The 21089-nt window shown below is 38.0% G+C and overlaps 2 protein-coding genes across 4 annotated transcripts in view; one reads left to right on the forward strand and one right to left on the reverse strand.

Annotated features, from left to right (window-relative positions):
* Positions 1 to 741: 741 nt before the first annotated feature.
* On the forward strand, positions 742 to 2825 carry LOC107728709 (oxoeicosanoid receptor 1-like). 3 transcript variants are annotated; one of them, XM_016538993.1, is made up of 3 exons: positions 742 to 883; positions 1526 to 1546; positions 1772 to 2825. In XM_016538993.1, the coding sequence occupies exon 3, from the start codon at positions 1786 to 1788 to the stop codon at positions 2716 to 2718; it is 933 nt and encodes a 310-aa protein (XP_016394479.1). In that variant the 5' UTR covers positions 742 to 883; positions 1526 to 1546; positions 1772 to 1785; the 3' UTR covers positions 2719 to 2825. The 3 variants fall into 3 exon arrangements, with proteins under 3 accessions (XP_016394479.1, XP_016394480.1, XP_016394478.1); XM_016538994.1 differs by lacking the exon at positions 1526 to 1546 and having other exon boundaries at positions 769 to 824; XM_016538992.1 differs by lacking the exon at positions 742 to 883 and having other exon boundaries at positions 1207 to 1546.
* A 334-nt stretch (positions 2826 to 3159) lies between these two features.
* Positions 3160 to 21089, reverse strand: part of LOC107728718 (metastasis-associated protein MTA3-like) — a 36006-nt gene continuing 18076 nt past the window's right edge. The window contains exons 7-19 of the mRNA XM_016539008.1: positions 19323 to 19425; positions 18669 to 18768; positions 18376 to 18564; positions 15898 to 15972; positions 15696 to 15754; positions 14538 to 14659; positions 13903 to 14060; positions 12864 to 13086; positions 9244 to 9336; positions 8986 to 9168; positions 8607 to 8638; positions 7419 to 7543; positions 3160 to 4271 (exon numbers count right to left, since the gene is read on the reverse strand). Coding sequence (XP_016394494.1) covers positions 4106 to 4271; positions 7419 to 7543; positions 8607 to 8638; positions 8986 to 9168; positions 9244 to 9336; positions 12864 to 13086; positions 13903 to 14060; positions 14538 to 14659; positions 15696 to 15754; positions 15898 to 15972; positions 18376 to 18564; positions 18669 to 18768; positions 19323 to 19425 — 1628 coding nt within the window. The 3' untranslated portion in view covers positions 3160 to 4105. The remainder of the gene's footprint in view (positions 4272 to 7418; positions 7544 to 8606; positions 8639 to 8985; positions 9169 to 9243; positions 9337 to 12863; positions 13087 to 13902; positions 14061 to 14537; positions 14660 to 15695; positions 15755 to 15897; positions 15973 to 18375; positions 18565 to 18668; positions 18769 to 19322; positions 19426 to 21089) is intronic.

Here is a 21089-nt window from a genome sequence, read left to right on the forward strand (position 1 = left end):
CAATTCCCTAATAAATTGATTCAAAGAGTCCGTAATCAAAAAATTAGAAAGAATTTATTTCTGAATTCTGCTCTAGGACTATTTCTCGATCAAGATTCAAAAGCGGTTGCTTTGTGGGATTTTGACATGACACTTTTGGCAGTGGTAGAGCTTAGATGAAATCTGATCAGACCAAAAGATTTGACAAGTCTGTGCTGTTTATATGTAAATGTGATGTTTACATGTAAATGCACGCCAAGAACATACATTTAAATAGAAACATATGAAATCATTGCTATGATGAGATATGTTTCTGGATGACTAATATAATTCAACATCCAACACAGACCTCTAAACCCTGTGAAGAAAAATAGACAACTACTTTTAAAAAGACAATAATGTAAAGTAAAATAATCATGGATGACAATGACAAAAACTGTCAATAAACACATGAAGCATTTTCGCTGTAAAGAAAACATAGGCTACAGTTAGCCAGCGAAAAGGAGACGGGGAAAAAATAACAAAACAAAAATAAACTGTACATTTCTGAACTGTATATTCAGAATGACCCTTCCTGAACACATCCCTCACATCACACACCTCAGGGTAAATAAAGTTCCAGGGCGTTGCGGTTTAAACACGTGGCGAATTGTCTCAAGAGCGTACTGCTTTGCTGAAACTTATGCAATGCTGCCTCCTACAGGCAACTGGCCGCCATAGACGCAGACGTAAAATACATTGCGACAATCCAACCACGTTGTTCGTTGGGATCACACACAAACCACTTCCGTTGTATGCCCACACGTTTACTGCTCAATAACACTGAAATCGCCTTACGTAGCAGTGTGAGTTATGGACCTGTTTTCATTGTATGCTTAGTTAAGTGATCAGCTGGGACAGTCTAGTGTCCTTACGCGATTTTACAGAGACACCCCTATATTTTCATCGTGCAAAACTCTGCTCCAGGCATTGCTCTGCTTTGTACTGCTGTATAAGTACCGCGCGCTAACCGATTGCGCCACTGGAGCTTCGGCGGCTCACTGCAATAACACGGGTCATGAGTGTAGACTAGAGCCATTACTTATTTTCGAGCAAAAGAGAGTGTAACGTTATACAAACTGTCCGAATAAAAGTCGAATATAGCCGTTTTTAAAAACACACACCCTGCTTGGCTTTTATTGATTTTACACTTTAAAATAAACTAGATTTTACACTTTAAAATAAAATATAACATAAAATATCGATTCTTACAGCAGTTGTTTCCCAATATGGTTTTTCAAGTAGGTAAGTTACATCAATGCCCTGAAGTGACATCACATTTCAAAAATTTATTTCGACTCTTCTTTCGATTTATGTAGGCTAATTTTTCCAGCATATAGGCCTAGCGTTCGCCGCATATGTAGTGACTGATTTGCGATCTAAATAAAATTAAAAGATAGCAAAGATAAAGATCATTTGATCTTCCTCGACTCCGCCCACAGTGGTATCGTTTCCCAAAAACTTACTGCAACTTGTAAAATTGTTCTCTAACCTTCACGATAACGAGAACTCCTGCCTTGATCGTTTGGTAAGTCTAAAAAGTCATTTAATCTTAATGATATTTTCTTCATTCTTTTGCCAGAGATATATAGGATTAAGATAATTTGGCGTGTTTATTCCACTAGAATTCACCATTAACTGAACAGAATTGGAGAACATTGTATTGCACAGCCTATCTTAAAGTATATCTGGAGTTTTCTCAGTGTTTTATAGTTATTAACATTATGTTAACACAATATTAATTTACTTTTAGGTTTGCTTTTCATCATGAGTAACATCACCTCCTGCACTGAACCTCAGACCCTTGTTTCTTCCATTTTAAAGCCCATTCTCATTGTGGAGTTTATCTTTGGGTTGCCTGGAAATGTCTTTGCTCTGTGGATTTTGTTTTTCAAGTCTCCATGGAAAGCCTGCAATGTGTATCTCTTCTGCCTGGTGATATCTGACCTCCTACTCCTCACTGGGCTGCCTTTCCACATAGATTATCTCTTTCGTGGTGAAGACTGGATATTTGGCGAATCCTTTTGCCGCCTCATTTTATATATCATATCAGTAAGCCACTCAGCAAGCATGGCTTTCATGTCAATTTTGGCCGTGGACCGATTCCTCAGGATTCTTCACCCACACCATCGCATATGTCGAATGAGTGTGAGACAAGCAATAATGTTGGTTAGCATGGTTTGGATGGGTGTTCTACTCCTTCGTCTTTCACCCGCCCTGAACCTGGTTCTCACACCACAGAAAAACTCATCAAATCTCATATGCCATAGTTTTTTCTCATGGACATGGCCATCGGTTCAAATGAAGATATGTAATTCAGTACAGCTGATAGAGGTCCTGCTAGCATTTGCACTGGTGGTCTTCTGTTTTGTGAGGGTTTTCTCTCATGTCCACAGTCGCCAGAGGGCTCACCGCAGGCTGAAGCGAGCAGTGAGATTGCTTCTGTTTCTTGTGATCATGTTTGTTCTGTGTTTCCTGCCTACAGTCGCTTTTGGCATCTTCCTTCAAGTGTTTCCCTGTTCGGAATTCCTCATGGTGTGTTTTCATGCCTCTTTAGCTTTAACCTACATGAACAGTGCACTGGATCCAGTAATCTACTGCCACATAAACGCTTGGTACCGTGACACCCTGAAGGGCACAACCAACTCACTGGGGCTGACAAAGTTCAAGATGAGTGCGAAAACGAACAGAAAACGTTGATCTACCTGGTAAACTGTTGTTTCTTACAATCAATGTGTTGGGGGAAATGAAAATGTGTGTCTTAAAGGTATAGTTCACGTAAAAATGACAATTCATTTATTATTTACTCCTCCTCGTGTCATTCCAAACCTGTATGACTTTCTTTCTTACACGTAAGATAATACTTTGAAGAATGTTTCAACTTTTTTTCTGAATATCTTCCTTTGTGTTTTACAAAAGTCATACAGGTTTGGAAAAACATGAGGGTGAGAAAATGAAATTGAATTTTTATGTGAACTTTCCATTCAACCTAACAGTGACCTAATTAATTATTATTTTGCACAATAAGTTCTATATGTTATACTGTATGCCTTTCTAGTTTGTTGTAATTTTTTTCTGCCTGTATTTATAACCAACATGCATCATCAATTGGTTTTCATATTATTACACAGATACACAATCTGTACTGCGCTTTTTTTATTTAGCATTTTTCAGTAAATGTGTGACACAATGAAATACAACAGAAATGTATGAGGCATAGAAAACAAAATAGCTTATTGTTTCACTGTCACATGCTGTCACATTGCCCTTTGAAGTTAAAAAAGCCAATGATTTTCTTCCTTAAAAACATCCAAAGGGTATTACTGGCATCTGAAAGAGTCTTCAATGTCCAGGGGAACAGAACCTTAAAGTCCTGAATGAATATTTAAGAGTTGCAAAGGCTGCTTTGACTTTCACAAATCATTACAACATCTCCAGTTAAAAGAATCTATTGAACATGCTCTCAGTTAAGACCACCTAATAGCCAGTTACTCAACATACAATCCAGTCCTCGCTTGAATACAATATAAAAACAGCTCACAAACTTGTACTTGTCATGAAACGCACAGAGGATACAGAGAAATAAAAGAAACCATTCAGTGCAGAGCTAACTGAATTTACAAAGAGTACACTAACACGTCCCAAAAGAGTCTGTTGAGTGGTCAGCATTGATCTGTACATGATACACATTTGTGGCATGGCCACTTGGAACCCTGTAAGTTTAGTTCCCAAAGCCATAGATTCTCATCAAACAAGTGCTTAGAGCTAATGTTATAAGTTGCTGCAAGGTAAAAGTGTTTGTATTGAAACTTAATGAGCATTCAGTACTTAGGAAGATATTGAAACAAGGGCTTCAGGCTGCCGTCCAAGTGCATTCTGAATATACAAGTATCATTTTAGTTATTAGCTAAATGCTTTATTATTGTGAGCCTTTTGTCCTGAAGAGGAAGCGAAAGTTCAAGAAGAAGTAGAATATGAGGAATAAGGAGCGTTTTAGTGGCTTGTGGCCTGTGCAGTGCGGAGTTAGGCAGCAAATGAGAAACTGACAGAACAGGCTAACAGGCTGAGGGAACAATGCAGATGAGGGTCAGTCGTGGATGACGATTGGGCCTCGCATCCGTAAACTGGGGTGAGGGGGTGCCAGGATAGGCACCTGCGCTGGCCCCTGGGGGACCCTGCGCAGGCTGATCTGCTCACATGGTTGTCTACACGCTCTTCTTAACTGTGAACGGGAGAGCAGCCTTCTGGCTTTCCTGAGAGGAACAGGAAGATAAAAAACAACATATCATTGTCTTTAAGAATGTAATCTTTCAAAACTTACATTTAACAATACACAATATGTACTTTTTTTTTAGGTATGATTTGTGACTGAACTGGATAAATGTATGTATTTTTACTATAATTGATGTAACCATGCAAGATATAAGAAAAAAATATCTTATTATTATCCCTGAAAGCTAATTTAACACACCTGGTAGTTTACTGTATTTTTTTTTTTAAATTGCTAAATAATGTTTTATCATCAACATTTATAAAACAGAGCAGCAAAACGGCATATTAGAATGATTTCTGAAGGATCATGTAACACTGAAGACTGGAGTAATGATCCTGAAAATTGAGTTTTGCCATCACAGGAATAAATTACATTTTATAGGGGGAAAAAAACATTTGTCTTAAATTGTAATATTTCACAATATTACTGTATTTTTGATCAAATGCAGCCTCAGTGGGCATAAGAGACTTCTTTCAACAACTCTTCAAAATCTCACCAAGCCAAACTTTTCAACAGTAGTGTATTAATTATTAAATATTTTAAATATATATGCGATTCAATATATATTGTAAAATATTAAAGTAAAACTATTTATAAAATACTGTGACAGGAAAAACACAAGAACAACTAACATGCTTTAACATATTTTTGCAAGCTTTGCAATCTGAGGGGAGAATGATCACAATTACTTGCTTAAAAAATATCAAGAAAGAAAATTTTATTGAAACTGTACAGCTTTGGTTTTCCTGTGTGCACCACATAGTACAATTGTGTTTACCTCGGCATGTTGCAGATGCAACAGATTGTAATTATTAAGCAAAATAACACGAATCAACATGGCTTAGTGACATAAATAATGTTCTACTCATGATCAGGTCACACAGCATTAACACAAATACACATATTCATTCATTACCACCACAGAGCCTTGATATAACTATGATTAGGTGCATGCGTTTCCACTAATGGATTTGATTAGTTCTTTTGCAAAGCAACAGCAAACCTTTAACGCTACAAATACTCCAGAATGAGAAACATTCAAATGTAATGTTTTTACTATCTATTTTAACATCAATTCAAGCATCAGAGTACCATTTCAGCCAGAGAGACTCCTGACAGTCTGGTGTAAACCTGTTAGAGAACCAGGCTGAGCCCCAGTCCAGATCCCATTTGTCTCTGGGTCTCCTGCCTAGTTAAAGGCTAATCTTTCAGAGCAGGGGCGCTAAATTTAGCCTAGCATCCGCTCCAGTGCTGGAGGCCATAGGGAGCTGTGCAAGTCATGGCTCATATGGATGTGGCTGTAGTGGAGAGGCATTTTTCTTCGAGCTCCAGCTCACACCTACATCTCAATGCCAAAGATATTAAAACCAAACCCCTTGCTGCTTTGGGTGAACTATTATGACTATCTGACTTCTGTCTGTCTGATCTACATTAAGCATAAAAACACATTTTGCAGGTTGAGGTGTCAAAAGCCACCAGAAAGGTGTTAATCGAGTGTCTCTTTCGGTCATACATTTCATACATTTTGCAAGACTCCACAGGTAATGTGGTTTAGGCTTTGTGTACGGTGCGTGCGATCTTACCATGTTCAGGTGTCTAACAGCTGCAGCAACAAAACGAGACAAGCAAAGAGTCACTAAAAATAGTCAAAAACATTTTGATCCATGAAACAACAGGGCAAACCATGTGTCCAATTCCCCCTGCTCAAAATAACATCTTCATTTGCAATTCATTTGAACTTTAGTTTAATTTGAATCTAACTAGAACTTAAGAAACATTTCACATCCAGTCTGTACATTAAACTCCAACTGCAAACAGGGATTTCATTAGCATTGTGGATGTGTTAAATTCATGCAGTTTTACATATTTGGTAAAGTGAGCCATTAATGTCTGCAGCTCCTAATCCTTTCATATTGCATTTCAGTTGACTGAGAATTAACAGCAAATAACAAGTTAATCTTTTCATCATATTACTGCAAAATGATGGAGGATGGCTGTGGAGACCATCTCCAGTCTAAATAGCACTGCCGAACAATTCTACTGATAAATGTTGCTATGACTCTACATTGATATAAGGAAATAAAAAAGTGCATTCACAAAGGTCTGCATAACTGCAAGGCAGTGAGACAAGTACACTGGTGATCAAAAGTTTGGACACAACTATTAATTTTGTTAAAAACAAAACAAAACTAAATAAAACTCAAATAAAAAACAATAAACACATATATAAATAAATAAAACAAGATTTAAAAAATAACAAAGTTAGCATAACTGAAATAACTAATGGAAGTATGTGATTTATGTAATAAACAATAAACAAATAAATAATATATTTTATATAATGTAAAATTAATGTAAAAAAAAAAAAATGCAATCAATTTGGCTAAAAAGCTATTTCCAAGCATTTAAGCATAACAGGTTTTAGGATCATGAGAATCCTAAAAATCTCAAAAAAAATTAAAAAACAAGTTTTGTGTGTTCAAAACTTTTGACTGGTAGTGTATGTGTTAGTGTAGTGTTCAGTTACCTGTGGAGTCTCATCTCTCTGGATTAAAACTAACCTCAATCTGCATCAAAAATAATTCTTTTTCAGTTGTCTTTCCATGCCACCACAGATTAATGGGATCATGGGTATTGTTAATTATAGGATCTTCGTTATTGAAAAATTGTCCCTGACATCCGAGATTGACTCGCCCATTTCCTACACTGACAACTCCGGCTTAGACCCTCTTACCCGCTACTGTCACTGGGTATGACCAATGCAGTAATTACACATGTGCCAATCCTGTCACCAAGATCAGTCACTCTTAGGTGAAGATTGAATCAAAATGATGGAAACTTAATCAGATGTGTCATGCCATCTCAGGGGATAATCTCTGCAGGTGCCAATCATGGAAGAACAAGGTAAGGACTGCTTTTTGACATGGAGTGTGTCTGCCCTGCTGTTTTCTGTTAAATTTGTCTCTAGGCTATGTACGGACCTAACCGAATAAGCTAACCAAACGAGTGTGCACAAAAGTGTATTTCAGTGTCCCTTAGTGAACAAGGCATGACAAGTTTGGGTTTTTGAGCAGTGTGATGCCATGGGAAATACTGCCAAAATGGATAGCGAGGTCAGTTTGCACACCTCGTCTCTCGGGAAACCAGGAAGAAGCTGTCATCGGGAGCATCGATCCAGTTGGGTCGTCTCTTGCGGAGCATCAGGCCACTGCCACGAAGGCTGGAGGCACCGGTGCTGCTTCCATTATGCTGCTGAAAGAGGGAAGGAGATGGGAATCTTAAAAATATTTCAAAATACTTCTGACCGTTGATGCACTTTTGCAAACCTCTTGCAAAAGAGTTACTGACTATATGCCCTCAGAGGACTTCAGTATTCATTTTATAGTGAGCATAACATATTTGATAGATGCCTAGAAGCTCAGGAGTCTCAAATGCAATAAATTAAAAAATAAGTTGGAAGAGCATCTTGTCAAAAAAAAAAATTTCACATATATAAAATTAGTGTGTTGCTATAGGTTGATATTTTTTTGTTTTGAAATTGATTATTTTTCTTAGTGAAAGGTAAAAAAAAAAATTTAAGATAATTATAGCTAAATTGTTTAATCAATATTTCATGTCTTTGCAAATTTTTTTTTTTTGCATTTATTTATTTAAGTAGTCATGTAATAAACAGAATAATTTACAGATGGCTGGTTATTATTATAATCTTGTTGGTGTTTCTCACTAACTTAGTTACTCCCCAAAGTACAGACTTGTAATAAATTTTAAATCACAAGAAGCACACACACGCACGCACACACACACACACACACACAAAGCAATTTTCTTATATTGGTGTCCTAGCTTGAAACTCAACCTGGGATCTATAAACTTGTTTGGTCCCACAAGATGCAAATAATATGTATAGAGATTGAAAAATAAGGCAACTTTTAATCTTCTTCAGTTTTAGAAATGGCAGGGCAAAAATGAGGTGAAGATCCATCCACTATATTTACATTATTCATCTCATAGATGAACAGTGAGTGCCTTTGTGTTTGTTTGCTGCCTCTCACTTCTCATTTCCATTTCACCCAGCCGCAATAATCTGTGGGAAACCTCCGAGGCTGGAGATTGAAGCTGTCACTTGAACCAATTCACAGCATCAACAGTATCTGCATTTGAATATGTTATAAGATAGAATCTCTCACTCTCAGCAACACGAATGCTATATAAGTCATTTTCTTCCAGTCCAGATGAAAGCACACTGATAATATATGAGACCTTCCTGCTTTAGTCTAAACCAGTGATACCAGTGAATCAAGTCATTGTTACTTACCAGAATGGGTCCCACAATATGGGCTGGATTTTCTATGACAAAAAAGAGGTGTGTAAGAAATAAGCATATTATAATGACATTCATTTTTGACATCTATACCATTGCACAAAAGGTTCTTTAGATTATTAACATGTTCTTCACACTTAGAAAAACAATGGTTCTTTTAAGAACCGTTCACAGGCTCTTTGAGGAACCAAAAAGCACTGCAAAACCCACCTTTTGGAACCGTTATTTTTAAAAGTGAATAGAGATTGTGTCAAAAGAGTGTTCTTTGGAGAACCTAAAATGGTTCCTCTATGTCTTTTATAGCATCACTGCAAAACCCCCTTTTTGGAACCATTATTTTTAAGAGTGCTATGTATTTTAACTGTAAACCCACCTTGTCCTGGAGCACCGGCTCTCCTCTCTGCAGATTCAACCCTGCTGTGGTGATGATAGCTCCGTTTTCCCAACATGCCATGTGGGCCATGGCTGGGAAGAGAGGAAAGTAGGCGTCGTGGGGGCTGCACCTGTAGGCCAGGGGTGCGATGAGGCCGTTGAACATGGGTTGCTGGACAAGTCTCTGAAATGACAGGATATTCACTGTGATCTGAGAGTTACAGCTCAATGGAGGCAATTCTAATGTTTTGTGTCTTACCAAGATACTGCAAGATGCTGGTCAGGGTGCTCCTCGGGGAAGATTTTGGCTTCATAGGTCGCCCTGTCATGCCCTCTGACACCCGGATCATATCTATTCATCGACCGGCAGTACAGAACAAACGGAGATAGAAGCAAGTCAAAGAGCAAGAAAGAGACATTCACACTTAAGACACCAACATGAGGCATTCCGAACAGGCCAGCTTGATGGATGTCGTGGTGATACACCAACCCTGCGGTGACTAATCTTTCTGACCAGACCACGATTTTCATGGGAGCAGCAAGCAGAGTCAAGTCTCATTTACTGCTCGGTTCGTTCTTTAGGCCCTAGTGAACATATTTCTTTCCGCTGAACTCCAGATCATTGATCTGACCACAGTGAACCCATTAAAATCCCTCCAACTTTCTTTGGTTCGTTTTAAAATTCATTAAAACTCCAGAGGAGTGGAAGTTGTTTAAAGCCATTCTCTTCAAGCAGTACTTCTTGTTGACTTGGCAAACCTGGAGAGAAGCTGTCTTGAAGATGTACCGATATAACTTCAATTCATTACCTCTTCAACAATATATCGAATGCGGAGAAAAAACATCACTGAACTGGGTGATGCATTATCTACTGACACAAAATCCATTCAACTGAATGAACCTGTGCCTTTGGGGAAGTGCTGAAATAGCGGTTCTCTGACTGTTATGTGTGTAACAAACCGTTTTCTTCACCTTTGAATCCTCATGGTTTCCAATGTGTTTTATTAAACTCTTATGATTCATAGTGTCATTTGTATGCCACATTTCAATGCACTAAACCGGATTATTCCATGATTTTCATGCACAATCTCTGATGGGCAGGCAAGATGTTGAACATAACCTAGTTAGCCAGCATGTTGAATGAGGTTGGAAAGAGGAAAACAAATGCAATGTTGCATTCACAGCGGCTTCTTATGAGTGTGTGTGTGAAGGCAAGGCAGGAGCCGATGGAGCTCATGCTGTCGGGAGATTTCACATGACCGCTGCTCTGCTTGGTCTGTCGGTGTGCGTGCAACAGAGTGATGGACAGGTACACAAGACACATGAAACTACAAGGACTCAGATAGGATGGTTTCAGCCATGGTTTTATTTGTGTTTTGGTTGCCCACAAGACATTCACACAAAGAAAAATAAAAGAGAGACAAACCAAAGAGCATGCGGCCCCCACCCGGGTCCCTCGTGCTTCAGGACACATGTCAGAACAACTTCTTATGGCTGAGGATACATACAGACGTGTTTGGGGTGGAGACAGAGGTGGAATGGAAGCATAGAATGGAGGTTTCGCATGATGGGAGTGGGGGCAATGCAAAACTGAGTGGACAACTTCTGATTGGATAGTTGCAGAGCAGGTGATTGGAATTGACTCCCTGTAAAAGTGACCTATTTACAAGTGCCTGTCAAGAGGAAACAGCTGCCTTTAGAGCAAAGCCTGGCTACCATGATCTGTAACCTCATCTTTGGGCTTGTTTAAAAGTGTGTTGCATATTTGGGGGTTTTGAGTTTGTGACGGAAAAAAATATGAGATCATCTTTCCCTTTCATTCCAACTCGGTGTTTTTCGTTAATTAACATCTTCTATGACAAATAATAAACCAGAAACTATTTAAGAACCCCCAAAATCTTAAATTATTGCCATCATTGCAGATCCTTCCCTTTAAAACTGCTTGTCTAGGGCCATTTCTCTTTTCTGTGCCAACGTAACACTTCCCAAGACACGAAGTCCTAATCAATTACTGCTATTGACCAACTTACTCAGCATTTTAAATTGGGCTTTTGACAAATTACAGACTAGTGTGCAAACTCTTAAGAGAACAAACTTCAGCTTTTAAATATCAGAACAACAAACACATTAGGGAACTTTTGTCTACCCTTGTTCCAACTGCATGACTCAATATTTCGTAAACAACGCTTTCCAACTTATTGAACATCTAATTAATTAGATCATAAACTGCACCAAAAATGAGACTGATAGTCCATCATCTTTGCATTACTGAAAAGCACAATAGAATTACTTTAACAACACTTCATCATCTCATTACATACATGCATGCCTCTGAACTGCCTGTCAATGTTAGCTACCAAATGATTGATCGGTTGCACACGTAATAGCAATTCATTTAGCTATTCCACATAATACTTCATGAAATATTGTTTTGTATAGCAGTCTGCTACAATAAAATAAAGACATATTCTTCCCTTGGAGACATTAATGTTCTCTGTACAATCAGTGATGAAACTGTCTGTATTCAGAGGCAGTTCAGCGGTAGCGACAAAAATTAAAGCCGAGGCATTAACACACATACACGGACAATCCACACTCAGAAGGTACATACTTCCTTAAATTTTCCTGACAGGGACAGTATTTCAACTATAAATCTTGGCACGCACCACTATGATTTGTTTTTTCTTCTGTTGATGTAATTATTCCTAATAATTAATTTGATCTCAGTCAAAAAATAAAATCTTATTGCACATTTTATAATGGGTCAATAAAAATATAAATTTAAAAAGGCCAAAAGCCTTACATAAAACATGTACATGTTGAATGAGTGTACTTCCTAGTACTAACTGTACTATGTTTAGGTTTGATCAAGCAGTTGTGGGTATAATCTTTTGAAAATGAACTAAACAATTAAAGAAAGATCCCAGATCCCAGAGTGTTTGTTCTGCACAAAAGCAAAGAGATCCCTCTGCCTAAACTGTACTGAGAACGTCCCAACACCACAATTCACTCTTGACTTTAAAAGCCATAAAGGCTTTTTTTGTCCAGTCTAAGAGTAACTATTCACAAATGTACAGTATTTACACACAAAATATGTATACGTTTTTGACTTTACTCACTAAAATCCCATACTCTGCAAATCCAACTCTGAGACCAAATCTATAGTCCTAAAATCCTCCCAAAATATACCTAGAATACACAAAAATATATCCCATTCCCTTTTAATAGTGGTGCCAATTGCATTAAAACACTGTAAGAGGAGTGTAGGAAATTAGATTTAGAGAAAAAAAGATGCAAAACCAAAACAGCTTATAAGAAGACTTTCAGCAAAAAAAAAAAACTGTAACTTTAAACCAGTACCCTTAGTCAATTTAGTACATCAGTGTGCAAAATATAGCTTTCTTTAGGCAAAGTCTTTCAAGTCTCTCATTGAAGCTTTTAATAAATATAAGGCTCAGACTATGATATGCATTTCAAGTAAATTTACAATGTACGATGAAGCAGGCATAATAGGGCATCTTCTAAGTCTGTGTGTGTGATGTGTGCATACAAAACTCTCTTCAACAAACTGAGAGAAGTGCTAAAAATGTGCTTATGTTCAATTCAAACATCATAAAACCCTGAACCCAAGTCAACAAGTACAGGCAGTCTTTATTGGAAATGGGGTGGGGAGAATACAAAAACCAAAAATATAATAAAATATAATAACAATAATTATAATTATAATAATAATAAAAACAGTACAAGACAGAAGATGGAGGGGAGGAATGACAGCAAGATGTGGGCAGGTGTGGTCGGGGAACAGAGTGGGTGGGACAGTGTGGGTGGTTGTGTGTGTTTGCACGTGAGGCTGAAGTTAGGAATTTAAAGAGCTCTTACACTCCGCCTTTATGGCACCACAGTTAATGGGCACAAAGGGGCGGCGCGCGGCCCGGCGCAGCCTGATGAGATCGCGGCACATGTGACGCGCCAGCTTGGTGAGGCGCGTGGCCTGCAGGAGAAACGCCTGCTTAGTCTTCATGGAGGATTTGGGGCTGCCGCTGTTCCTTATCGGAACCATGTGGGAAGACTGACGGGCGCCATGGCCACGAGAACGCATCTCCTATGGAGAGACAGACAATGAAAGAAATGAAGGATTAATATAAGAAAAACAATGGAAATACAATCAAAATAAAGAGGTACGGTGGGAAAACAGCAGAAAGTGAAAGAGAATATCATGGCTTTCTTAAAGTTTTGAGACAAGACCTGATGTCTCCTTGACCTCTGTTCATTCGCATCCAGGATAAATGGCTTGTGCCAATCACAATGTGTTTTTACTGTAAAATTTTGACACTCAAAATTAAATTTTTTAAAATGGTATTGGTACTATGATAACACTTTTCAATACAGCTCTATATATTAACATTAGTTAATCCAATAGATAAAATATGCAGGCAATGAAAAATATTTTTATTTTCAAAGCATTTAATTTAGGTTAATGTTTGTTTCTATGAACACATTTTTAACAATGCATAATTTAATATATTATGAACAAGAATTAAATAATGAACAACAGTAGAATTTCTTATTGTAAATGTTGAAAACAGTGATGTGACATTTTAAGTATTCTTTTACGAATAGAAAGTTTAGGTACTTGGTAGGATTAGGGATGTAGAATATGGTCATGCAGAATATGTGCATTCTAAGTACTAATAAACATCCAATATGTTAATAATAAGCATGCCAATAATAAGCAACTAGTTAACAGTAAGAATTGCTCCCTATACAAAAGTGTTAACGAAAGTTCAAAAGAAGAGCATTAATTCAAATAACACTGATATTATAAATGTCTACTGTCACTTCTGAACAATGTAATGCATCCTTGTGGAATAAAATAATTTGCCTCAATGCAGATCCACACTGTCAGAATAGTACTTACATTGGGTGCAGGGCTTGGAGGCGTTTTTTCCTCTGCCCCCTCAGCTCTGCTTGGCATCTTCAGGCCACCATACTTTTTCCAATACATCCAACAGGACACACAAAGGCGACACTGCATGTTAGGAGGACCCCACGAGTACCACTGAGCAGACTGTGCGGCTGTAAACAGAGAAGAATAAATGAATGACCCAGAAGTGCACTACAAGGTCGAATTATGCCTGATGTGTCATATTCTTGTTCAGGAAAATCTCCTTCCTATTCAATTAATTCTGTATAACTAGGTCTGTCTAAAGGAACACTCAGCCTTCATGAAAATGTAATTGCAAACTAAAGAGAAATATAAAGAAATGTCCTAAAACACAATGATAGAATTAGGTGTTGAGAGGAATGAAATTCCCTTTATGCTCCCCACTGTGCGTTCATTACTAAAAAGTCATATAGATCCAAACTAATCATTGCTGATCACACAGATTTTGATGTGGCAGCTTTGATTGATCTGATTGGAAGATAAAAGGGTGAAAATGCAGTATCTAGCCCCATTGATTACAGGAGGTGTGACGTGTCCTCTGGGTGAAGCAGCGAAATTGATTGGACGCCTGTGTTGACTGTAATTAGGCGAAGAGGGTCTTTACTCACCAAAACAGCTCTCACATGCGCGCCCGCCTCCGGCTGTGTGAAAACTGCCTGTGCTTGCTGCACCGTTCACAGTAGCCATTTTGCCGTTACTGACGGAGATCTGGTTAGGATTGGGTTTGTTGCTGTGAGGCAAAAAGCTAATTAGATTTCACAATATAATCTTCTACAGGAGGGTTTATAATAGGGATGCACCGATACCACTTTTTCCAGTACTCGCCCGATACGATACTTTTATTTTTGGTACTTGCCAATACCGAGTACCGATACCGATATTTTTATTTGGAATAAAAAATACTGGGTGTCTATTTACATTTAGTTAAAAGTGACTGTAAACCAACAGCTGCAGTGGCGCAGATGGATAAACGCTTGTTGTTGGCTTTTTGACACCATCGACTCGAGTTCGATCCCATCTTTTGCCGAATTTTTTCCCCTCCTTTTTCAAATCTCGTATTAGCAATGCATTCTATTTACAATAAGTGAAAATAGCAGTATTTTTAGCAATATGCTATTTACACTAAGTGCAAATACCTATTTACACTATGTTAAAATAGCAGGATTTCTACTATCAAGTATACTACTTGTTGCAAATAGTGGCAATTATCTGCACTTCAGTATTGTAGTACATTATAAAACAGTATCTTGTACGGCCCCTCATACCTGCACGTATTTGTACTGGTGCAGAATGAGAGGGACAAGTTCTAGTAGGCTACAGCCGAGCGCATTTCACACAGGCTGTTAGATTCACTTGAAAGTCAGAAAGTCGTGTATGCCTAAGGTTGAAAATAAATTATGTTTATAGTGAATGCCCCTATGAATGGTTTTATTTTTACGATTTCGTTTTAATCCAAATGATGCGTGTGCTAACCTTAACTCCTTCTGCTGTCTGTTGTTCGGTTGTCCGTGTTTCTTTGTTTGAATATGGCGCTTATCACATGCTGTGTGGTATCGGCTTTTGGTATTGGGGCATTTTAACGAGTACGAGAACAGGAGATCGGTATCGGTGCATCCCTAGTTTATAAACATGCAAAATTGAAATCCGATCACAAGTGGTCACTGGAGATGCAGCGGAGACTGATCCTAATACAAAAGGCCCTCTGAATCATGTGAATGGCGTACAGATCTTCGAAAAGCTGATATTTAACAGATGCTAAAACTCACTATGTGGGGATGTAAACTTGCTTCAGTTTGCTCTCTGCTTCAGCTGCCTTCAGTCGTTTCTGTACAAAATGATAATATTAAGCTTTAAGCGAGATCAAAGACAGTCAGAACAAACCGAGGAAGAGATTTCCAGATAATTAAAGTTAATTTATTAAAGTAAAGCATAAATTCTTAAACTAATTACACTAAAAACGCTGCTCACCTGCTGAACATATCTGTCTGTGGTTTTCCACATGTAATAATACTCAATGATGCTGGTCAGCGACTTCCAAGGAAGCTGAAATAAAACACAAGTTATTTAAGACGTCAAAAGCCAGTGTCTCACTGAAGATACAGCTCTTGTCTTCATTCTTAAAGGGGTCAGAATTTATGGAATATTTATTTTGAGCGTGATATGTCTAGAATCACATGCAGACGCACAAGATTATTCATGAGCACCTGCTGAGCGCAAGGAAACGTGCATGAAACGGGTGCAAAGAATAAAAAAAAAATCTTAATATAAAGCTGGCCGAGCCCCCACTTTTGGCCCGCATCTATGCTAGGGTGAGCAGAGTATAAAAATGAGCACAGAGGTGTTTCTGTGCTGACAGCTGGTGTTATGAAGAACATTTAGATTAACATCCTGAGGTGCTGCTATGTATTTTTAGTGGCTGATTTCTTTGCCGTTCTTTCGGTTTTTGAACCCGGTAAGGAATAAGGATGGAAATCATTAGATTAATTCTTAAACTGTTATGCTTAAGTTATGTTTAAAACAAAATGACAGTTAAAATCATGCTTTAACCAAATAAAACAAAGTTTTTTTTAAAACAATGAGAAATAACATTACAAACATGTGAGAAACGTAGCCCTTTTTATACAATTCCTTTTTTATCTTTAGTAATTTCCCTCATTCTGTATATGGGGATGTGACAACATGCACTTTGTCAAGGTGTTATAAATGTAACGTATCATTATGATAGCTTATTACTACAGTTTAACACAATTTTATGAATTATTATAATATAACAATTAGACCACTTGAAATTTAATGTAAAAAACTCTTTAAAACTACATGTACAGAATGAATGCAGAATCAGCCAGACAAACTCATCTAGATATCTGAACCCTGCATGGTCGATGATGTTTTAAATCCTCCTCTTCTATCTATTAATCACAGCACAAATCAGTCACTATTGATTACTGCTTTAAGACCAAAAGGGAAACAAAGAGTAAGAGAAAACCAGTGCACCATTTAAACCACCCCACCAAGTCAATCTCTATGGGACTACTTGGTGTTCTTGAACAAGTGATTCTTATTGTGTGCTACAAAGTGGCTCAGTAGAAGTGCAGTTCTTTTTCATTCCATTTTGAGAAATGAAGTCACATAGTAAAGAAATCCCATTTCTCAGAGCAATAGAAAACAGCTTTTCCTTGTGTTCACACCCCAACACCAAAGCTCTCACTCCATCCCCCATACAAATAAGTACCCTTGTCTCTGAATTAACGGATCAAATGTACTCAGTTATGTCAAGAAGAAACATGCTCCAAATCAAACCCTTTCAGCTGGTCCAATCTTCTCAACTCTCAGCCTCACATCACCTCATCTCTGCTGCTACTCTTTCATCCCTTCATTTGAAGTGTCGTTCTCTGCTTTGCTCTTCTAAACTGTATCATTTCTGTTTTTTCAACAGCACCACATATAACAATCCATTTTAAACTGTTCTTCTTTTTCCCTATAGCACCTTCCAAGACATCTATCTGCTATAGGGTGAGAATCTTGAGGCATCTCACGATTGAATTCCAAAATTATTCTCGATGTCTTTAATCTTTAGTAGCCAAGTAGCACACGGAAAAATTGAGTGTAAACATTCCACATAAAAATACTAAAATATGTCTGCGCTGACGCATGTATACGATCATATCAAGCATAAATTTTGCTGTTGTCAGTCAGTGTGCATTTACTGCTGCAGTGCATGAAAATTAAATATTGAGTAAATAATAAATTAAGAAAAGTATGATATATTGTGTCCTGCGAAGTGAAGTATTTTCAAGAGTTCAAGATTTTGCCCACTGCGTGACTCTCATCTGTAATATTTTGTCCAGAGTACACTTCTGTTCAAAAGTTTGGCGTAAGTTAGTTTTTTCTTTTATAGAAATTAATACTTTAAGCAAGGAAGCATACAATTGATCAATAGTGAAAGAAAAGGCATTTACATTGTTACAAAAGATTTCTATTTAAAAAAAATGCTGTTCTTTTGAACTTTCTTTTCTTCGAAGAATTCTGAAAAAAATATCACCGTTTCCACAAAAATATTATGCAGCACAAACGTTTTCAAAATTGATAAGTATCTTGAGCACCAAATCGGCATATCTGAATAATTTCTGAAGGATCACGTGACACTGAAGACTGAAGTAATGGCTGCTGGAAATTCAGCTTTGCTATAACGGGAATAACATGACACAGGAATACATTTTAAAATGTATTTTAAATTCTAATAATATTTTACAATATTAACTTTTTGTACTGTATCTTTGATTAAATAAATGCAGCTTTGGAGAACATAACAGACTTCTTTCAAAAACCTTTTAAAAATTCTTACCGACCCCAAACTTTTGAACAATAGCGTTAGAATCATTTGAAAAAGAGTCACAATGCATCAAATCAATTCTTCTCCCATCCCTGCTTTCTGTGCATACTCACAAAATCTTGCCGTATATCATTGAAGTCTTTGCCGTACTTCTCCAGTGCCTCCTCAAATAAGTTTGCCTCTGACGAGCTCCACTCCTCCATCTCATCCCGGCACAGCACTGGCCCTCCTTGAGGAACGAGCACACTCAGAGCACTGGAGAGGTCATAGCCGTGCCGGTGCAGAGTGTCCATGGCATGGAACTTAAGAGAGTGAGACAGACAGATAGGGAGTGAATTAATCAAGTTTTTTTAACATCTCCAATGGATATATAGAGCGAGACAGATGGTGCTGATGGGATGGGTACCAGTGTGATGTCTCGTGAGGCTGCCGCGGCACTCATGTGTAAGCTGGGCTGTCTGACAGAGCTGCTGCAGTCCAACGCTCGAGCAAAAGTACCAACCGCTCTGCACACAGATCACCAGATTCAACATGCAAATTTAATTATGCCATCAGTTTCCTCGTTGACACAGTTTCCAGTGTCTTCTTCAGCAGTGGTTCTCAACTTGCAGTTCACAACCCAAAAACAGATCTGTTCTGATGGAGTCATGGAGAGTGGGGTCGGGGCTGGGGACGGGGGGGATTGGGGGAGGACGATGCGATTGTTCGGTGCAAATTTATCTGTAACAGATATCTGTAACTATACAGATTTCCTGATTTGATTTGATTCAAATTCACAAGCTCTCAATTCAATTGGGCATATTTAAATTATAATGTCCCTTTTGCTATAAAGAAACAATATTTGGATCACAAACATGGCCAACAATGTTTTATGCATAGACTTATTGGCTGACAAAAGCATTATACCATTGAAACTCAAAGGATATTCAGAAACCAAACAAACTGTAGAGACAAGTCAACTTGTTGTTGTTTTTAAACAACAAAATCAATATATAGTTCATGGTAATATTAATCAATTTCAGTGTTTGACACTTGCATTTACAGAATTGCAAAAACATACCGAGCAACCACAAGAAACTGGTCAATCTGTTTGTTGGTCAGCGGACAATCTGGGTCCCACATCTTCATCTCTAGTTTGGACTGGTCTCTGTCATCAGGTTCTCCTAAAGAGAAAATTTCTTTCATCAGAGCTGGCTGTGTAAAACCAGAGGGTAAAATCTACCATCAACTATTCTGTCAAGACAACCCAGGCAACTTGTTCCCATGGCAACGATGGGAATTAACACGTAAATCAAACCTGCCATTAGGTAATGATGGAAGACAGCCTGCTTAGCAAGATCATGAAGAACGATGATGATGAAAGGTATTATCATCATCAGTCCACCAGCCTGTCATTTGAATGAAGAGCAAGGCACTTTATCCTACATTGTGTAAATGCAGAACTATCAATTGCTTTTGGATGAAAAAAGTATTCTAAATGAGAAGGTCAGAATATGCAGGTTCAGATCAAATGTCATTCCTTACCGTATAGCTATCATTTAAACAGGTAGAACTCTGTATCCATCTTGTCAATGTAGATGGAAAAGTTTCCTATCTTCTAAAAGCAGGACATGGGTAGATCAACAACTGAAAAGTGCTTCCCTCACACTGTCACTGGCCTCTCATTACAGATAATGGGAGCTGTTGACTGGACATTTTAGTAAGTTTGTGGGAGAGGAGCAGGGCCACAGATTTACAGTCATATTGGGGTCACAGACTGGCAGAAGAGCAATTTCACACTTTACCGGTGAACATGGCGATACTGTAAATGTGCAGTTTTCCTTCTGATGCACCGGTGCTCACAATCCTAACCCTTAATTGTAAAATTGAGAGACTGCAACTAAGCAAACCAACCCCATGAGAGCACTATTTCAAGAGCAGAAAAACGTTACAGCTTAAACACAAAATAAATCGCCTCCCTGCCTCCAAACATAAAGATAACTTACAAATAAAGCCATGAATCTCAATTTAAATCAATGTGAAATCCAACATCAAAGAACTAGTGGCGTCAAAAGCTAACTGTGGTGTTGCATCATGTCGCCCACATCCTGGCCAAAAAGTTGAGCTTGAACACACCACAGAGACTACAGTCAACTAGCATGTACATTCTGCATTTGTGTGAGAAAAAAAACTACTTTCCATACCAGCAGGTGACAGTAGTTTTTCTACTTGTACACCGTTTCGCTAAGATGACCAGCAAATTCAACATGCTAAATCAGCCAAAGAACCACTAATGGGGATCTAGTCTCGCATAGCCAGACCTTCAGACTGCCGGCAGAAGGTCTGGGAACCTTGGCCACTTTGAATGGTCAAGGACCACCTAGGGCTGGACAATAATTCAACATCAATATGTATCGCGATATAATTTTTTTCAGTAACGGTGATATGATTTTTAAAAGGAGCTGATTTATTTACAGCCATTACTGGAGAAACCGTTAGTTCTACCGCTCTCAAAGCGCCTCCTGCTGGCAGACAATCAGGTTGCATTTTCAATAATAAGCCCGTCTCCAGCAACGTTTTTGTTGTTGCTCTTTTTTTTTCTGCAGCAACTCAGAGCAATTTTCATACTCTTTATACTGGCTAAAGCACATTTGCTTCAATCTATAAGAATAATCAGCCTACACTACCAGTCAAAAGTTTTTGAACTTCTATTTATCAAAGAAACCTGAAAACAATTCTACGCTGTTTTCAACATAATAATAAATGTTTTTTTTAACAGCAAATCAGAATATTAGAATGATTTCTGAAGGATCATGTGACTGGAGTAATGATGCTAAAAATTGAGCTT

The sequence above is a fragment of the Sinocyclocheilus rhinocerous genome, unplaced genomic scaffold (genome assembly GCF_001515625.1).
Source record: "Sinocyclocheilus rhinocerous isolate Xijiao unplaced genomic scaffold, SAMN03320098_v1.1 scaffold2172, whole genome shotgun sequence".
Classification (NCBI taxonomy): domain Eukaryota; kingdom Metazoa; phylum Chordata; class Actinopteri; order Cypriniformes; family Cyprinidae; genus Sinocyclocheilus; species Sinocyclocheilus rhinocerous.